We start from the raw sequence: 20,982 nt of genomic DNA on the forward strand, positions 1-20,982 counted from the left end.
CTACCTCCAGTATCTCATTGCCTGAGGACTTCCTCCGACCACTGGAGTTCATCTTGCCTACACATGAAGCTGGCCAGAAGTTCCAGGGAATTAATATTCTCTACCCCAGAAGCAACTCTTTACTTATTTTTAAATTCATGAATAAAATTTATGGGTTTATGGAAAAAAAATCCAGCTTTCTTACCCCTGTAGTGGGCTAATTCTAAGTTGTGTATTCTATATATCATGAGGGAGTTTATAGACTAGGATGTTTTGTGAAGGCAGAAGAGGTAGATAAAAGTGTCATCTGAGCCTTGAAGAAATAAACCAGATTTCTTTTGAGTGGGAGTTTTAAACCATGCTAAATTCATATGCAGATAACACTCTTTAAACCTCAAATAAACATCTGACTAGGAAGTAGTAGAGAAAGTAGTTAATATAGGCCCACTCTGGAGCCAGAAAGTCTGACTCTATCATTTACCAGCTGTATGGCCATAGAAAAGTCACTTAATCTCTCTGAACCTTTATTATTATTTTTTATTTTTTATTTTTAAAAAGTATTTTATTTTAAGTAAGGTCTATACCCAATGTTGGTTCAAACTCACAACCCCAAGATCAAGAGTTGCATGCTCCATCAACTGAGCCAGCCAGGTGCCCTGAGCCTTACTTTACTTACCTGTAAATGTATTTACTTTTTAAGGATATGAGCATTTGATGAGTAACTATGTGCAAAGCACTTAGAATAACCCATGGTGTATCTGTGTCCTCAAGAAATTTAAGATTATTATTTTTATTATGAAAGAGTAAGTTTTATTTTCTTTCCTTCTACTCCACTATAATGGTTTAATAAACTTTTTAAGAGCTAGAAAAGTACAGGGGATAAGCTGGCAAGTGCCTAGAACCTTCACAGTGGCTATAGTTGCCTGGCTTTTCTATACACTTGTGTAGTGATGACTGGGGAGATTGGTCAATATAAATATATTTTCTGTGGACTCTTTATAGCCTCTTTTGGTAATCTTGGCCACTTCTGTGGCTTCAGTTACCATACATATTTTGAGAACTCCCAATATATAATTCTTCCACTCACTGACCTTTAGGTTTGTATATCAAACTGCTGAGTAGATATCTCTTAGCATCTGCAATTCAACAGATCCAAAGCTGAACTCATTATCACACATGCAGATTTTTCTCCTCATATACTCAATCTTAGTTGTGAAGTGAGGACTATGGTTGATTCAGTTGACTAATTGGCTGGGCTGGTCCTTATTTTCCCATAAATCCAATACAAATTAGAAAGGATGTCTTTACAAAATAGAGAACTATTTTTCAGTCAAGGATAAATAAAAAAAAAAAAATGCTTCCTATCTAGAATATTCAATATACTTAAAGAGATTACCTATTTAAAATTATATCACCACCCACTTAGCCACCAAAGCCAGGAACTTGAAGGTCATCTTTGATTTTTTCAGTTCCCTTGCTATCTTATTACCCACAGTCTTATTTTATAAGTTAGCCTTGCTTTCACATTTTTAATCTATTACAAACCTTCAGATACCTGTTGAGTTTCTCTTTCCCTCCTTTACCTTCTCAGATTCAGGGATTCATTCAAATGCTTCCAAGCCAATCTTTGACCTTTGGCTTTGGCTCAAACCCCTTCCCCACATTGTTGCCTTATAACTTAATTGGAATGCAAATCTGATCATGTTTCTACCCTTGACCAACTGGCTGGAATGATTCCCCATGGCCTGCAGTATATATTAAAGGCGCCATGTGACCCTGTCCTCATCATTCCAGCTGTCTTTGCAGCCTCTGTGGCCTTCACACTTCCTGTTTCAGTAATACTGAGCTGTTTTACGTATTTTTCTTTTGGGTCATACTGTTTGATGACTTGGTAATTTTGCTTGCCCTTGTAATGATCTCCACATAATTCCCACTCATCCTTCAAGGATCTTCTCAGCTAGCATCTCCCTAGAAAGCCCTCCCTGACTCATTCAGGCCAGGGTAGGTGACAGCTCCCTGGTCTCCCATGGGTTCCTGGTACACACCTCACCTAGTTACTTATTGCACTGCATTGACAAAACATCCCCCCTCACACCAACTGGGTAGCAAATGTCTCCAAGTCAGGGCTTTTCTGTCTTGTATCCCCAGCACTATATTGGAATCATCCACCATAACTATTTAGTGAATGAGGTTGAGGGAAATGTGTACTGAAGATGTTCAAGCAGGATCAGAGGTTCTCAATACTGGCTGCATGTAGGAAATACCTGGAGACCTTTTTAAAATCCACATACCAATGACCCAAACCAGTTCATTTAAATTGGAAGCTCTGGGAGGGAGGCCCGGGCATTTAGATATCTTAAACTCATGTAATAATGTGCAGGTGAGACTAGTAATTGGTTGGTTTGATGACCACTAGACAAGGATTGGAGAATGATATCCTAGAGAGAAATGGAACTCTTGATCCTTAAAGCACCTTTCATTTATGAAATTCCGTGAGATGATTGCTGGAATTATACTTAATATTGGCTAATTTCCTCAAAAATATTCCCCATACATTATATAGCTTGGCTTGTTTCGCTTTGTATGCAGGTAACTTAGTTGGTCAGCTAGGAACCAAACAGTGGGTCATTCCAGGGAATTCACATTCTTGAAAGAACACTCAGCACAAATGCACATGGATTTGGTTAAAATCATGTAAAAAGAAAAAGTAGCAAAGGGAATAAAAGGAGGAGTGGGTTTTAGATGCTTTGTACATTCATGTCATGATATTAGAGAAAGAAGTCTCTAAACACTTCCTGGTTCTTTTGAAATGCCATATTTGTAATCTTCAAATTTATTCTTGTCTTTTTCTTGTTTGTGGTGGTGATGATGCTGGGCAGTGGATTTTCTCTCTTTCATAATATGTGTGTCTACTGTGACAGAGAGGCAGTGCCACATGTTGACTTTAGAAATGTTCAAACTACGAGAACTTGGAATAAGTTCTACAAGGAATAAGAAAGGCTGGTTTAGATATTAGTGTTTGTGGGAGGACTGAACTACTCAAGTTTATAATTTTCCATGAAGAGTGTTTTCTAGGAAAAGAAATAAGTTTTGAAGATCAACATAAATACCAGAAAAAAAGGTGTAGGAACTTCTTTCAAAATGATCATCAAGGCTTTAGGAGAAAGATACCCTAGGGTCTTGAAATCTCAAAACTAATATTCAAACTCTCAATCTCTTTGCTTAAAAAAGTTTAATAAGCTGTAAAATAAATACACTTCCATTAAATATTAAATAAATTATTTACAACTTGAAAAAATACTTTATCTCCATGCAACTTTATGTACAGAAATAAGAACTTAGCATAAAAAGCGACAACTGAAAGTTTAAAACCAACAGAACAAAAAAGGTTCTGCTTTTTATGATCCACCGAAAAGAGGAACCAACTCATCACTCATGGTTGTAACTTGGCAGTGACTCTGATCCAATACCTAGTCAAAAGGAAAATAAAAATATTAGAGATAAAGCTTAATTTCAATATAACTTTAAGAAAATATAAAAAAAATCAGGAATCGGAAATTCTATCAATTTAGAATGTCTTCTAAAAAATGCTAAAAGGTTTTCAGAGATAAACTACCACTTTGACCTGAGTCCATCTTTCACACCAGCTTTGGTTGGATGCCTACTTAGGTAGAGAGCTGCCTACGCTGAAACCTGGTTTGTCAAATTCCACTTAATAAAAAACAACAACACACATGGGAAGCAGTTTTCCTAACCAAATCTATGCAGTGGACATAATTAAAAAGAAAGATTAAATGGCTCGGTGTATTTGTGATATACAGTTAATTTAGGATAATTAGTACTGAGGGCATAATAATAGTAGCTACCAGCTAATGGCAGCCACTATGTGCCAACACAGCATATTCCTTTTACAAAAATCATCTCAGATCTTCTTTGAGAAATCTCAGTTGCACTAAATAACCAAAACTCTACCTTTCTTCATGTCAGTGGTCTTAGCTTCAGTACATTAAGCCAAAATTATAATAAATGTTGATGCACTAAGTACTGAACACAGCATTGCATCAATAATTATCCTGAAATGGAGTTACTAAGCCAATTCTGTAACAGGCTCAGAACGAAATACTTGCACTTAACCAATGCTAAATGGGGTGTTTCTCCAAGCATCTGTGGTGTTCTATAAAAAGGGAGATAGTGGATTTAGTAGATTTAGGGTTTGGCTTAGGAATGTACATACATAACCAGCATCTCAAGCAATTCTTAAACCCACTGAAGGTAGCGAATCAATGACTTGATGGGACATCTTTCCTGAATGTCTAAGGAAATGGACCTCCTCCTTCTGACCAACTTTAAACGTGTCCTTGACCTTGTTGTCTGCTTTTCCTCTGGAAGTTTGCTTCATTAGCTGTCCATTTTAGTTATTAATAAAATATTCCTCTCCATAGCTCCTTACTTTTCCCTACAATATGCTCAGCTCTGCCTCTTTACAAAAAACAAAACAAAACAAAACAAAAAAACACCTTAAAAATAAGAACTACAATATATCCCTTACCCAACCTATCTCTCAAATTTTTATCCCTTCTCCCTTCCTACTTTGCTTTTTTTTGGAGGTGGAGATGTGCAGAGAGAGAATTTTAAGCAGACTCCATGCCCAGTGTGGAGTCCAATGAGGGGCTCAATCTCACAACCCTAAGATCATGACGTGAGTGGATGGAAATTGAGAGTAAGATGCTTAACCAACTGAGCAATCCAGGCACCCACCCCCTTCCTTTCTTTAAAAGGATGTTCAACCTGCTCCCTCCACTTCCTCAGAGTTGTAGTCATGTTCCTGACTTGGCTCCCCACCATGTGAGCTCAACCTTCATTCTAGCTTTCTCTCCTCAACACCCATTTGAACTAAGCCCTTCGTCTGAAGTTTCTAAAGTGACCCAGCCCATTTTACAGTATTAATCTTCCTCTTCCTTCATAACTGCCTGTCCCAATCTTGTCAGTCCTTGGAGGCTCACTTCCAGTGCCACTCTATATATGACATCCTTTCCAGCTCCCTACACATGATCCACAGAACTTCCTCTCCTTCACTGGAAACTCCTCATATTTCTTTTATATGACATATATTTTTTACTTGCCCTAGCATTCTGATTTCTTATACTATTTTCTGTCTACTAAATGCTAACTTCTCTGAGAAGAATGTTTGTGTCTGCCTCATCTTTACATCCTTTGTAGTAGTCCTTTCTCTCTGTTGAACTCCATCTCATGCTCAAAGATTAAGACATCAGTGTAGCCAATGTTCATAGTGTATTCATAATTAAGAACTATTACTTTCTTCACATGAGATAACAAATGTTATATTTTTCAAAATTGTAAGATATCATCTATAGTTATCTTTTAAAACTCAAACCTGTAGTATTATCTTCAGTTACGCTATGGCTTGCACGTTTCCATTTTCTTGTCGAAGTTTCTTTCGCTCTTCAACTTCTCCTTCATATTCCCTGAAGTATCGTTTTCGAAGCCTTCAGACAACAAGATATTCCACGGTCATCAAAGTTCTATTCATCTATATATTGACTGGGGTTTTCATGAGTACAGGGAATTCCTTTTTGTGAGTCCTGATAGGCCATTACACTGTGTTCTATTCCAAATCAAAACTTACACCTTGCTATAAATTACTACCATTCTTTTTAAGAGGATGTTCATGGTGACTTTATATAAACATATTCCTGGATTACTGAGATTTAAATAGATACCCCTTGAGACACAAACTTTCAGAAGGCATGGAACACATTTATACGGTGGGTTTTTATAGTTGATACTCAATGTTACATTAGTTTCAGGTGTATATTATAGCAATTCAATAAATCTATACATTATACTATACTCACCACAAGGGTAGCTACCGTCTGTCACCATACAACACCATTACAATATCATTACTATATTCCCTATTCTGTGCTTTTTATTCCCATGACTTATCCATTCCATAACTGGAAGCCTGTATCTCCCACACCCCCTCACCCATTTTGCCTATCCCCCCACTCTCTGCCCTCTGACAACCATCATTTTGTTCTGTGTATTTATGGGTCTATTTCTGCTTTTTGTTTGTTTGTTTATGCATTTGTTTTGTTTTTCAGATTCCACATATAAGTGAAATCATATGGTATGTTTCTTTCTTTGTCTGATTCATTTCCCTTAGCACAATACCCTCTAGGTTCATTCATGTTGTTGCAAATGGCAAAACCTCATTCTTTCCTTTTTTCCTCAACCCTTAGCCCAGGTGCATGTACAGTTGGAGGAAGAAGAAGATGGTATAGTTTTATCACAAAGGACTTTACATTTCTATCAACTAATTTAAATGATCAGAATTTTTTCACAGAAGCTTATAAAACAAGTTGGGTTTTCTTTACTTCTATATATAATAAATATGTCCTTTTGGTTTTATTCATTGTTACTCTCTAGTAAAATTCAATCATTTAAAAATGTCTGGGGTGTCATACAAGAAATTATATTTTTTTTTTTCCTAAAGATTTTATTTATTTATCAGAGAGAGAGGGAGAGCGAGCGAGCACAGGCAGACAGAATGGCAGGCAGAGGCAGAGGGAGAAGCAGACTCCCTGCTGAGCAAGGAGCCCGATGTGGGACTCGATCCCAGGACGCTGGGATCATGACCTGAGCCGAAGGCAGCTGCTTAACCAACTGAGCCACCCAGGCATCCCAAGAAATTATATTTTTAATGGGTCTCTAATCTGTCTACCAAACATTACTCCTAAAATCATAAGATCTTTGTCATGATGTTTGAGGGAAATAAAACCAATTATGGAAAAGACAGCAAAATGCAGCTTTGGCTGCTGTTTATGTGTCAAACACAAGAATATGATAGAAAGGGAGAGAAGTCACTGCTTAGTTTTAAGAGTGCCAACATGACAAAAAGTTTTTCCATGCCTTTCTGAAGGATAATTAAATATTTCACCCTGAATGATCCCAAGTTTGAATAATTATTTCAAAACATCTTCTGTAACTGGCTATTTTTTTCCTTCTATCCTTCTATGTCAAACAATCATGATTTGTCTGGCTTGAGGAATTTGCATATCTGGCTTGAGGTATTAACAGATCAAAATCATTTCCAGGGTGTGCAAAACAAATTTAAACCACACATCAAACTCTATGTGCATCATAAAACAGTTTTTTTTAAATGTTCCTTTTTATCATTATCTGATCTGCATTTAAAATAATAGTAAACAATGGCAGAAGATAACCCCTTGTTTCCTGAATGGCAGGAGTGGTAGATCATGCACACAATCCAGTTGTTAAAGTAATTTACCAAGACCTAAAATTAGAATAATGAGTCTATTGCTTTTCCCAAGCTCCAGTAGCACATGAGTCATTACAGAGCCATTCCCACCCTCCCCCAACTTCCTTAATTCACTGACTTCTGTTTGACAGACAATGCCATTCTGACATACCCACCAGTGCCTACTACCAGGAACAGTCTACTTCTAACATTCATTGGTCATGAAGTGAAGTGTGGTGATCTGTTATTGTGAGGACAGGACAGATACTGCGGGAGTAGAACAGTAATGGAATTGTCCCTGCTTCCTACGCCATGCCATATGGAGGAAAATTTTGTTTTGTTTTGTTTTGTTTTGTTTTGTTTTGTTTTAGTAATTGAGTTCCCATATCACCTTTGACAATTATAAAACTGGCATAAGCTCTAGGTAAATCAGTACCATGCTGTGATATCTAACTTAGAATTTTGCATTTTACTAGAAGCAGAGGATAGAGCTTTTCTTGGCTACTGGTTTGAAGCTCTTTGTGATTTATTTAACTATTTTTATTAATTTTTTTTAGTGCCAAAGCAGACTCTCTAACAACCTGCTGTGAACCAGGCCTTAATTAGGCTCCTCTGGGAGGTTTCCTTATGCTTAAAGGTGTTCAGAGTCGGTACCAACACTCTGGGATTTGCAGGGAGCCATGAGTGGAGATATGACATGAAAGAAAGCCACAGATTTTTAAGTTCAAAAAAGGTCTATAGGGTGTTTGAAAAACAGCCTTACATATTAAGTTTCCGTGGTGGCCAAAGTAATATGATTTTTGACCAGAATCTGTGGTCCTTGTCAATGAAGTATAAAGATATAAGCAAAGATCACATGCCACCGATAGAATAAGTCATCTAAAATAGGATATAGGACATTGGGATAGGAATATTGAAAAAAAAATCAACCTGGCATTATTTTAGTGCGAATGTGTAGGTTATGCAAGACTTACTGGATTGTGATGACAACGGCAATGGCCGTGAAGCTCACCGCAGACACAAAGGCGGCGATGGAGGCTAAAGCGATTTTTGATAAATCACTGTCAACCATGCTGTGAGTCTTCATGGACTTTTCCCCGCACCGTTCGCCAAAGTAATCCTGATGGCATCTGTAAACAGCCCACATTCAAAAACTACAGAAATAACTGAAAACGGTCCATATATTTTAAGTTTACTTTCCAGGTCATCAATAGGCATTTAGTTGTAACACTCAAAAAAAAAAAGTCGTGCCATCTATTTGTATTTCAAAATCATGAGACACAATGCACTCAAGCCAGAGATCTATTAGTATAAGAACAAGTTGAGATTAGTTTGGGTGTGATATTCCAAGAAGACACACCTTTTCATTCTTTGTGCTCCTTTTATGACCAACTGATGAGTTCAGTGACTTGTTATGCAGCTAATACATTCCACTATCATTTAATGTGTTAGTGGCTTTGAGGGGGAAGGAAGATTATGTGAAGAGTACATTTAGGCCTTTTTTTTTTAAATGGTTTGTAAATATGTTATCATGAATATATTTATACCAGGGATCAGCAAACTATAGCCCATAGGTCAATTCTGGCCATTTGCCAGGTTTTTTACAGTGTGCAAGCCAACGATGGCTTTTACATTTTTAAATGGTTACATTTTAATTGGTTCTGTAAGTACATACATAAGCCTGATCAAGGAAGCCTAAAGTATTTTTCAGCTGGTCCTTTAAGAAAAATGTTACAGACGCTTGGTTTATATGTGGGAAAAATAAATGGCTTTCTGCATTAAAGGAGTTTCAGACGTGGTGTTATAAATACAGATTTCCATATAATTTAGGAAGACTTACTTGCATGTTACAGCTTCCAGGTGTTCTATGTATTTACATTCTCCATGAATACAGAAATTTTGGAATTCTGCATCACACGGATTTTTCTTCTTTCGGTTTCTTCTATTTTTTCCATTTTTGCCTCCTTTTTTCTTTCTTTTGGGTTTATCTGAAGTCTTTTCACTTTCTGTTTTGTTTCTCATGGGCTTAACTACCTGTTCAACTGAAAAAAAAAAGATTTATTGACAACAGTCTCTCTTCATCTTGAAAATTGTTTTGGAGATGTAAGAGAAAGAAGTCTTAGCAGTGAAAGCTCATGGGGACAATGACCATACTTTTCTTATTATTCAACACAATTCACATATAATAATTGGTTAAAGAGAATATCTGTATGGTGTGGCACTTAACCATCTGAGCCTCCTTGTTATTTTATTAGCTTAGAAATGTATTTTGAATTTTTTGGTACTACTCTTATTATTATTGATAATACTATTACCTGTCTAAAAAAAAATCCATGAAATATCTTACAAATTTCTTGAATTTCTTATACATGCTAAGTTCTTGTTAATTAGCATTAATCTGATTAAAGCCAGGTCACAGGTGAATGTATTGCTATACAGCTGATATGGAAGACACTGGAGTTGAGTGAAGACAAGTAACATGTCCAAGGGCACGCCGCTAGAACATGACAGTGACACGCCGCTAGAACATGACAGTGACACGCCGCTAGAACATGACAGTGACACGCCGCTAGAACATGACAGTGCTGGGGTTTCAAAGCCTGTCATTCCCACGCTATGTTTTCTCTTGGACAGGTCAATGCCACAGATTAAACCGAGACTATAGTAGATTTGTTGATTTTACTTACTCATTTCAGTCTTGTGATCACTACCATAATTGGGCATTACTGTGTATTACTTGAGAGTGGGAAAAATCTGAGAATTACACATTAGAATTAATCAATCTCTCCAACTCCCAGATGACAATGGGTTATAATTAGTTCCATGGGGCTAATTTTTGTGGTCAATCTGTTTGAAAAATAAGAATCAGAAATATTTGTATGTGATGCTTCAGAGATTCGCTCTTCTTAACTCCAGATCTACAGAAGCACCAGTTCCATGTTATAACTATGCAGGATATAGTATACCCACAGGCCAAATACAGGAAGGAGTTTTCACATTGGAGTGTGCATTTTGTTATACTAATACCTGAACAGCCTTCTCTAAGCAATATTTAGTAAACAGAGTCGGGGGCAAAGAGGAAAATACCACAGTATCATAATACCATTAGTCATAATGGTCCTGCATAATGGTCCATTAAATAGAAAATATTAGAAACATAGGGAAGGGTATCAAAGATAGAACCCTGTGCTTGAGGAAGCAACAAATAAATATTATGAGTATTTCAGCAGATTATTATAACATTAATAATAGTCAAATTAGGAGCAATGTTTAACCAGTTACACAATTTTTCTATTGAAACTTTGATGGTAAAAAATACTGTGAGTTAGAGTCAGTTCCCCAATAGAAATGTTTTAAATGCATATTACTGCACATCATCAGATATATTACAAATTGCAGACAGAGACAAATTGTCACTACGCTGAAGAACTATAATACCCATCAACCTCCTGGGCTCCGCAGCCTTTCCAAGGAGCTCAACCACTAGTTTCACTATTTCACAATGCACTAGTCCATTTCACCGCTAACAACTGATTTGGCCTTTTCAAATGTTAACAACTTGAAACCTCTTCAAAAGAACAGTTTCTAATCTTTTCTCCCAAAATAAGAAGTATAAGCCGATCTCTTCCCCATCTTACATAAAAGCACAAGTTACTAAACAAAGAGTATGAAGTAGCGTGCTTCCTGAAGCTTTTCTCACCTGCTGCTCAACCCTGTCACTGTCCCTGTGCTATCACCTTCTGTCCCTTCTTCAGGTCTGGGAGCCAGAGGGGGAGAAGTCAGGGAAACTAGGTCAGGAGAGAAGGGGCATTACGTCCTGCCTCCATAATGAATGTTCCTAGGATATTTAGAGCCTATTTACTAGTGACCTGATCATCCCTGAAACTTCAAAGTAATAGGAGGGTAATGAGCAATACTTATATCTTACTTTGGTCCTCTTCACCTTAAGTAAATTTAAGCTTTTTTTTTTTTTTTTTTTTTTAAAGATCAGATAACAGCATGAAAGAATAAAACTAAGGGTCACTATTATTTAACTAACACATGGGATTTGGGGTTAAATCATGATTTTAGCCATTTGAAATCCATGCATATTTGTCCTTCTTTAATATTTCCAGAAGGTTGTACTATTATTGCTGCTTCTGCTGCTGCCGCTTCTGTTATTTTGGTTAAAAATCACCAGTTTCTCAGCACCTGGTACTTAGAGGCTAAAGTCCAACTGCTCCTTTCCCCATTACTTTCTGTTCCCTTATTTGTTTTAAAATGCAGGTATTTCAAGAAGCATGGCGGTGGGGAATGGATGTTAGAGCTGAGGACTGGCAATGTCTACGCCTGGCCCATCGCTCAGCGTGGGGGTCATGTGGTCCCGTGGGAAAGAGCAGAGGATACGGAGTCCAACACTGGAGTTCTCATTCTGGCTCAACTGCTTGCTGGCTGTGGAACCTGGGGCAAAACAACCTTGCACTTCAGTTATCACATCTGTAAAATGATAACAATCCCCACTTGTGAAGTAGACTTAATAGACATAAAACATTTGTTAGTGCTCTGGACATATCAGATGTGCCCACACAAAGCTCTTTGGTCTCAGGTTGTAGCTTAGCCACGGGGTATGCAACAGACATACACACAAGAAAACCACCCAAAGATGCAGGGACTGGCTTTGCTCATGCAAACACACATCTGAGAGGCTGTGTTTTGGCCTTCTCCTCCACTCACCTCGGACTGAATCATCTACGATATAGCTAGATATTTGCGGTTCGTTATCATACTCTTCTGCATAGTCATAGTCGATCCCTGAGGACAGTTCCCTGCTAGAAGGCGTTTCACTCACAGGGGAAATCTCACTTCCTGAGGACATCCCACTTCTCGGGGTAACTTCCAATCCGTCCGCGCTGTGGTCCCCAGAAAATGGTTCCCCTTTCCCAGAGTAGGTGTCATTGACATCCAATCCAGCAGCATAATGGGCTGTGGGAGAAAGAACAACGGAAGAAAAGAAAAGGTAAAGCCGAGGGGCCTTCTCACCAGGCAGCTGTGTTCAGGAGAAATGTTTGTCTTCTGATATCAAAGCAGTTATTGCACATGTGCTATTGTTTGGGATTGAGTCACTTATGAAAGCATCTTCACATCTTGCCAACAAGCAAACTCAGCTGTTCCAATTCACAGAGCTGCTTTCATCAAGGCTTTCTTTTCCACAGATGATCCACGCTACTTTTCACATCAAATAACACTGCCAGATAGGCACGTTATTCTAATTACTTCACAGGTATTGTCTGGATATTCCCATCACCTCACATGCCAGCGGCATTCGTGTTTGCCAGAATGTCCCACTGGGATGGACAGGCTCTGGATCGAAATATCGGACTTTCTCAACATGTGTTCACCTTTTTTAAAGGACCACGTATAGGAATGCAAAACCATATAAATGATATTTGATAATAATGACTCTCATTGTCACTATTTCATTATCCTTGTTCCTACATAGGGAAGAAACTGGGGCCTGGGTGAGATCTGGGGCCTCAAGCTGCAAGCCCCTGCTCTGTCTTGTAGGTCTCACTAAGACAGCATCAGCGTGGAGCTATGGCTTCTCCCTGGAACGTCGTGCGTGAGGCCCTCTAGGAAGGTCAAGATAGAATCACCAGACGGAGGAGATGGAGAATTTAGGCAGGAGGCAAGCGCTCTGGGTCCAGGACTTAACTGCTCTTAAGATCTGCGGAAGTCACTTCACCTGCCTGAACTCGGTTTCTCTATCTGCAGAAGGAAGGATCCGGACCCCAGGATCGCGGAGGTCTCCTGCTGCTGGACTAAAGCAAAACTTCGGGGACTGTCCCGCACCGTCTTCCCGGCCTGGAACGTCAGAGGCACCTGCGCGCTCTCCTCCTCCTCCCCGGCAGTGAGCTCCGGGACGGAGCTACGCGGGCGCCTCTCCCGGGAAGGGTGGTGCCCGCCGTGGGAGACGCGCCGGCGGGAGACTCGGGGCCGGGAGGTCCTTACCTGAGCCGAGCAGCAGGAGCGACAGCACCACGGGCGCCGGCGGCGGCAGCGGGGCTCTCATTGGTTCCTGGGCGCGGCGGCGTCGCGGTCTCTGGGGCAACTCGGCCGGGAGTGGCAGCTGGAAGAGGAGGTGGTGGGGGGAGAGAGGGGCCGCGGGGGACGGGGCGGCGGTGCTCGCGGCCCGGCCGGGCTGGGGAGCTCGGAGGAGCCCCGAGCGCTCGCCTCCGGGTCTCTGGGCTCCGACGCGGGCGCAGGCACCAGGTGTGCGAGCATTCCGGAGGCGCGGCGCGCACCTGCCGCTTTATAGGCCGGGCGGGGACCCAGCCGTGTCCGTGACGTCACGGCCGCCGCCGTGGGTGGAGGCGGGAGGCCGCCCCGGGAGAGGTCACTACCCCAAAACCGCGCGCGGAGGCAGCCCCACCTCCCCGGGCCGCGGAGCGCCGGCGGCAGGAAGTGGAAGGTAAAGCCTCGCCGCCCGCTGAGCGCACGGCCGCCCCGGGGTCCACGGGGGGGGGGTGTCCAGGCCCGGGCTCCTACCTGAGCGCGCGAAGTCTCGCTCTTTCCAGCCGTCTGAACACCCTCCGTGTACGCTTTGGTTGATCTGAAAACTACCGGTTACCGGGGTTCAGTAGAAAAGTTCCATATCAAGGTGCAAAAGTCCTTTAAGACCAAGAGTCACTTAATGCATGAGAACCCGACGTCTTGAGCAAGGATAATGCAGTTCATGAACTGACTAGAGAGAGCGCCTCCTAATGAGGACCTGGGTTATTTATGATGCGGCCTTATCTCAACCACCAGCGCTTTTCTACCCACTACTGGCAAGTGGCCAGAATTTCAAATCCTTTCCCCTCCGTGTATTGTGTCCCAGCGCCCTCATCAAAATTCGGATTTACTGACCATTGCCAAACTATACACTAAAATATTACCTGCACCATCTCACTCAGCAGCCTTGCTGGTTAAGTATCATTTCACTATATTCCAAGGAAGACTTGACCTAGCTGGTCAAGGCAGAAGGCAGACGATTTAAATTCAAGGGCTTCTGACTCTAAAACCTCTCTTTGCTCTGTTAAGGAATTTAGACTACACTGATCTCTGAAAAAGAGAGCTTCTGGGAGAACAAGACTTGATCCTAAAGAAGGAATTGGCATTTAAATGAAGTTGGTACCCAAGCCTGTGCAACTCAAATCCCAAGATAAAATGTCTAGCTTTGCGGGCCCAGTTTGAATCTGGTAGGGCAATTCATTCAAAGAAGCTAAAATGAAGAGGGAGGGAGCTGTTCAATTTGACTCACTTTGATGTAGACCCAACTCCAGAACTGGATTTTTCTTGACTTGAAGAGGAGGAAAAAAAAAAAAAAAATTGCATTGTTCTCTTTCTCTAACTGGTTCCTTGTCCTGAAGATACGTATCTCTTCCTGAATTCTTCCAGTAAAACAGCCTTTTTAGGAATGTGGATCACAGTGCATCTATCCTAATTCTGGGAAAAAAGCTACTTACTTCTTAATGACATATCAAAGTGAACAGGTTAAATAATACCGTACATTTAATAGGATGAAATAAACAATCATGACTCCTGCCTTCTCTCCCATTCAGTGTTTGTCGAGAGTATATTTGTGTGATCCACCTCTTTTATTTTTTATGCGGGGGGGGGGGGCAGGTAAAGAGAGAAATTAAATGAGGACCGCTTCCTTCTCTCCAAGAGCTGCATGCGGCATAGGTCAGATACATAGAAAAGTAATTCCGTTATATCAGATGCGAGGAAGGATTCAGTGCTCCATGAAAAACAAGGGTGCGGTATAATTTTGTCCTCTGCCATGCCCTTTCCAGCAGAAAGTTTAAGTGGAAAGAATACCTGCTGGCCAAGTATGCCCCAGAATGGACAATAAGACTAGAAAGATGGCAGTGCCCATCCCTGGGTGAAGCAGAGACCTGCATCATCATCTTTTTTGCTGGATGAGAAGATTGTGATTCAGACAGAATCAGAGCCTTGCTCACACGCAGATTTCAAAAGACAGCGGAGATTTTCTTTAGAGTTCGAGCTGTTGTGCCATTCTCCTCTCAGGCTTCGCGTTTGTTCTGGTTTTTTCCTTTCCCTTTTTTTCCTTTCCCATCTTCATTGAGAGGAAGGCGAGTTGTGTACATCTGCCATCAGAAATGGTTCCCTTTGAGTGGAGTGAAAGTGACCTCTTGACACCAAAATGGCTTAAGTCTTTTTCCGATTGGAAACGGAGAGGGTGACAATTTATGTCAGTGTGCAATGTAGCACAGCATTATAATATGAGCTTTCCATTCAGACCAGTTGGGTTTTCATATACAAATTCCACCATGTACTTAATCAATTAATATTTGAAAGACTCAGCTTCCTCATCTGAAAATAAAAAGATACCTACCCTCTGTTAAGCAGATCAAATGAAATAAGATACGTAAACAAGTAACACAAAACCTAACGTATGTGGAGTGCCCAATAAAAGGTAACTCATATTATTAAGCTTGGCGTTATGATAGTTACATTGTATTAATCAGATCGAAGAACCAAGGGACTCTTATAAATGGAGCTACTCACAGAGCAAGTGAAATAATCCCCCTCAGTATTTTCAAGCCCATGGACTTTGTACCTTCTTCACATGAACACTAAGCATTTTGAAGATTTTATGGTTCATCATGGGGTACCATGGGGCATCACCATAATTACATCACAATGCAGCACCCCTTTATGAGTCATTCACAGCATTCTGGAATATGTGCATGAGAAGGAAACCAACTCCATGCCACATAAGATAATTTACATTCTGCATGCTTAGCTGAGACAAGGAGGAACAATTTCAAGAAATTCAAGTAGAGAAGCTCTTCTTCTTTATCTTGAAATATTGAGGTTCCCACACCTACTAATAGGTTAAGGGCAGCCCTGTGGGCAAATGCTCCTAGCCAGCCATTCACTTTGATGCCTTGTATCTGGATCCTGATAATATTTTATATGTACAGTGAAAACAAATTCACTTTGACTCTGCTAGAAGGTGTGCTCTAGAACCAAAGAATAACTATGTGTTTGTTCGTATAATTGATCTTGAGTTTTTATAGAGAGGGCAGGTCTGAGTAAGTATTACTTCATGGTCATTTTAATGAGTCAACGCATGAAACCCTAAACTTAAGACCTTAAAACCCTAAAATTACATTCCCTATATTAACAAATACACTAGCTCCATTTAGATATCATTTTCTGTTTTTCACCTTAGAATTTATCCATGCTAAAGGATACGTAATTTCTACTTTCTTCAAAAACAGGCCTTACATGAATTTGATTGTTGGATCCCTTGACATACTAGTAAAATTACTTGCCTTTTAAAACCTTAACATGATACTTTTTGCAGAATGCAGTAACTAGCAGACGGGACTGAAGGCAGCAGATAATTTGACACAATAGAAACTAAGTCAATGTCTCATACAACTAACTGCATTTATACATGTGAAAAATGAATCCTCTAGGCTGTTCATTTACTCATCAAATATATTTTTGAGAACTAGATGTTCTAGGCACTGGGGATAAAACTCTGAATAAGTTGTAATGTCCTTGTTTTTAAGGACCTTGCATTCTATTTAGGAGAAACATAATAAACAAGGACACTATACATAAAATAATTGTAGGTAATGAAGTGCTAGAAAGCAAATAAAATATGTGATCCAGAGGACTTGGGTTGGTATAGGAAGACAATAGAAGGAAATTCAAGGTAGCCCTTATACTTAAGTAGCTCACGTGTTCTCTCTAGAGGAAACAGAGGGCAGGATAAAATGGAGAGGGCTATCTTTTTTGCATAATAACAACTCTGGAAAGCAGAGATAGGTATAGGTAGGAATGAAGGATAGATATTGGCATAGACCAGGAGAAAGTGGGATGCTTGAATGGACCCTCAAAAATATGGAGGATTTCAGGACATTGCACAAGAATTCATTCCACTTGTGATCATAGGGTCCTGGGATTGAGCCCCGCATTGGGCTCTCTGCTCAGCAGGGAGCCTGCTTCTCTCCCTCTCACTCTCTGCCTACTTGTGATCTCTGTCAAATAATTAAATAAAATCTTTAAAAAAAAAAAAAAGAATTCATTCCACTTGTCACTTCTCAGACCGCCCCCGCCCAACAAAGCCCTACTGACCAGAGTTCTCTAGCTCTCTAGAATCATCTGAGAACTTTTTCTAAAGGTATTCTTCATCCTCCTCTCTTGATTCAGTACGTTTGGTGTGGGGTCCAGGCCTGCATACTTTTTAAGAGAACATTCAAGAAAATTCTGATGTGCACCTCTGATTAAGAACTACTCTAGAGGTGCCTGGGTGGCTCAATCAGTTAAGCATCTTCCTTCAGCTCAGGTCTTGATCTCAAGGTCCTGTGATGGAGCCCCTCAGCGGGAAGCCTGCTTCTCCTTCTCCCTCTGCCCCTCCCTGCCATGCTCTCTCTCACTCACTCCCTCTGTCAAATAAATAAATAAAATCTTAAAAAAGAAAGAAAGAAAGAACTACTCCACTAGGGGATGCATAAGTGAAAAAAGCCAAGGTACATTCAGAGAGATTGTAAGCTGGTGGGACTACATGCTCATGTATATGGAAATTTTGCTGAAAATGTGAAGGATGGAGAAATGAATTTCAACAGGAAGCATATGACTAAGTGTAATGAAGACATTTATCTCTGAGGAACTCATGTTACAAACTGATTCAAATACAAGTCCTTTAAATATGAAGCTAGTGTGATAAAAATACATCTGAATATATGAAAAAGAAAAAAAAATCCACTTTGCATATTATTTTCAGAAACCAATTTGTCACATAAATGGAATCCTATCTATAACAAATTATTTGTAAACTCTACCTCCCATCTGAATGGAGTGAGATCAGAAAACAGGATGTCAGCAATCATCATACACTGAATCAGGAAGCATGTGAAATTTTAGTATTCTATTAATTCTTTATGAATTAGATCAATATTTGGCACATTTTTATTTCAGAAATTAGTAAATCGAAGTCAGATGGTCAAAGTAGGGTACAATGAAATTATTTTTATGGACTACCAATTATAGTCATTAAATAATTATATCCTTGATTTTTTTAGCTATTTCTAAAAATTTTTTACATGTGCTTAATATTTATTAATGCTTTCTTTTTAAAATTTTCTTATATTTTATTTTATAATTTATCCTTTGAGTTATTGTACATTCAATATTTTTCATAGCTGCTGAATATTCCTAATTGCCCTATTGTTACTTAAAAATTGACAACATATGCATACCTCTAAGAATTACATGATCCTATTATCAGTGATCCATAGTTAATGTATTCTTATGAATACATTTATGAATTTAAATAGTCTCTTTAAATGTTCCTATATTTTTAGCAAAGCTGGGTTATAGTATGTATAGATTTTGTCCTATTTTCCCATGAACACAATAAGCTTTTGTTTCAAGTTCAATAAGAATAGCCACTTTTAAATTTCATAGGTGAAGAAATTACTAATTAGTTGAATAAACCATTCCTGTACAGTCTGCCCTACATAGGGATAGGTTAAGCCACAGAGAAACTGGCCTTCAGAAGCCATGCTTCCCAGAGTTCTCTGCATGTGTGAGCTGAAATTACACGGCCAGATTAAAAAAACAGAAAATTGTAAGTTCATATGGAAAAGAAGAGACACATGTAGAACTCATAGAAAAAGATGAATTTAAAATACAGTTATAAATTTTATAAATATGAAGTGTGTCCCTCAGTATTGTTCCTGGAATCAATATTTATATATATTTTAGTTTTATTTACTTAAGTAATCTCCCTACCCCACATGAGGCTCAAACTCACAACCCTGGCATCAAGACTGCTCTCCGACTGAGCCAGCCAAGAACCCCTGGAATCAATATTTTTGTCTTAAACCTATATTTTTGTGCCCCCAAATAATTTTGCCCTATGGAGAGGTAATTTCCCTCCTAGCTTTGTTTCTTCCCATAGGAATTCCAAAAGTCATTAGTTTTGGTCGTGTCTCAAGATTGTTATCTTGAGACATTCCAACAACATACCTTTAATATCAAACTGCTAGGTGACTTCGGGATTCTCAAACATGACCTTAAAGTGGAACTATATGGAAATACTTGACTTTTTGACAGTACAACTGGCCTGAGCTAATCCTGACGTAATGGTGAGGGAGTGCTACTACCACCATAGAAAACGTTTTTAAAGAATTTTTTAAAGAAATATAAATGTGGTCAAGTGATCCTATCTCAAAAATGGTATTTACAAAAATCCTTACATTTATTGAAATAGGAAAAAATAAAAACTTCAAAGATATATTTTGCCTAAAATTGTGTCTTTGGGAAAAGTCATGCAGCTTGCACTTTTAAAAGTTATTTTAGCCATCTGAAAGTGAAGGATGTAAGAACTTTTACAAAATGTTGTGTTAACACACTTGCCCAATTTGGATATTTGAGAATATGTCTATACCAATTTATGAAATATGCTTCATTTTTATTTTCCTTATAACAATATTTCAATATGCACAAAATGCTTACTTTCAATGGCATTTTCCTGGGAATATCTGAATGTCTAACTTTATTTTCACATTCATAGACGTATGAAGTGTAACACACACATAAGCACCCACGTACATGAGGAAAAAGAACCATATAAGAGCAAGTCTATGTTTTTAAAGACTCCATTATTTTTAAGAGTAAAACAAGAAAAGAAAAGCAAGTTTTATAAACATACATTATTAACATACATTGTTATACCATAACAAACATTTGTTATACCATAATGTATGGTATACATTTTAAATGTTAATAATGTATGTTTATAAAACTTGCTTTTCTTTTCTTGTTTTACTCTTAAAAATAATGGAGTCTTTAAAAACATAGACTTGCTCTTATATGGTTCTATATTATATGTTTATAAAAAATAAAAAAATATAAAAATTTAAATTAAAAAAGCGAGTAAAATGTATGGTAAGGTAAAACATTAACAAAACAGTATGTACAGTGTGAAACTCAATATTATATTTATAACTATGTAGGCACATATTATACATGAATATGTATATAAAGGTATGCATGGATAGAAACATTCTGAGAGAATATATGTAAAGTGTTAACAGTGTTGATGTCTTTGGTTGAAGAAATAGTTGCTTACCTGGAGTCCTAATATGCATACAAAGATTGGGTATTTCTTCTATTTTATTTTTAAGTAAAAAACCCCAATCTAGGCAAGATGATTTCCCGAGAAAATTGATTTCACATGATTTCTGTAATCAATTACATCAGTTTTTCCAAAGAAGATGTCACTTGTGAAAGAAAATGATCACATGGCCTTGTGCTTCCCAGCCCCTCCCCCTTTCATACCCGGTAAATTGCCTCAAGTCTGTGCTGTCCTTCACCCGCGGTGGGAGAAGGTAGAGTGAGGTGGTTAAGGCTTTAGCATGTGAGGTTGAGATGACTGGATTTTAGTACAGTTCTTCCCCTTACCAAGTAGGATAAATTAAATACTTTATGGCCCCCATGGGGCTCGATCTCACAACCCGGAGATTGGAACCTGAGCTGAAACCAAGAGTTGGACACTTAACCAAGCTGTGCCATTCAGGCCCACCAAATATTTCTTGTTCTTAAACATCTAAAATCTATGTGAAATGATCCTTACCTCACTTTTCTTTTCTTTTCCTTTATTAGCTGTCTGATAATTTCCTACCGTATAATGTTGTCATACCATAATTTCCTCCAGA

General features: G+C 38.9%; 1 protein-coding gene across 2 annotated transcripts; it reads right to left on the reverse strand.

The window, feature by feature from the left end:
• Positions 1-3,192: 3,192 nt before the first annotated feature.
• On the reverse strand, positions 3,193-15,884 carry AREG (amphiregulin). 2 transcript variants are annotated; one of them, XM_082727041.1, is made up of 8 exons: positions 15,812-15,884; positions 13,787-13,857; positions 13,250-13,367; positions 11,975-12,223; positions 9,102-9,303; positions 8,236-8,391; positions 5,375-5,486; positions 3,193-3,449 (listed from the first exon to the last, which is right to left on the reverse strand). In XM_082727041.1, exons 3-7 carry the CDS (start codon positions 13,308-13,310, stop codon positions 5,393-5,395), a joined length of 762 nt encoding a protein of 253 aa, XP_082583167.1. In that variant the 5' UTR covers positions 13,311-13,367; positions 13,787-13,857; positions 15,812-15,884; the 3' UTR covers positions 3,193-3,449; positions 5,375-5,392. The 2 variants fall into 2 exon arrangements, with proteins under 2 accessions (XP_082583167.1, XP_082583168.1); XM_082727042.1 differs by lacking the exon at positions 15,812-15,884 and having other exon boundaries at positions 13,787-13,977.
• Positions 15,885-20,982: the final 5,098 nt, after the last annotated feature.

The sequence above is a fragment of the Mustela nivalis genome, assembly GCF_964662115.1.
Source record: "Mustela nivalis genome assembly, chromosome: 4".
NCBI classification, from domain to species: domain Eukaryota; kingdom Metazoa; phylum Chordata; class Mammalia; order Carnivora; family Mustelidae; genus Mustela; species Mustela nivalis.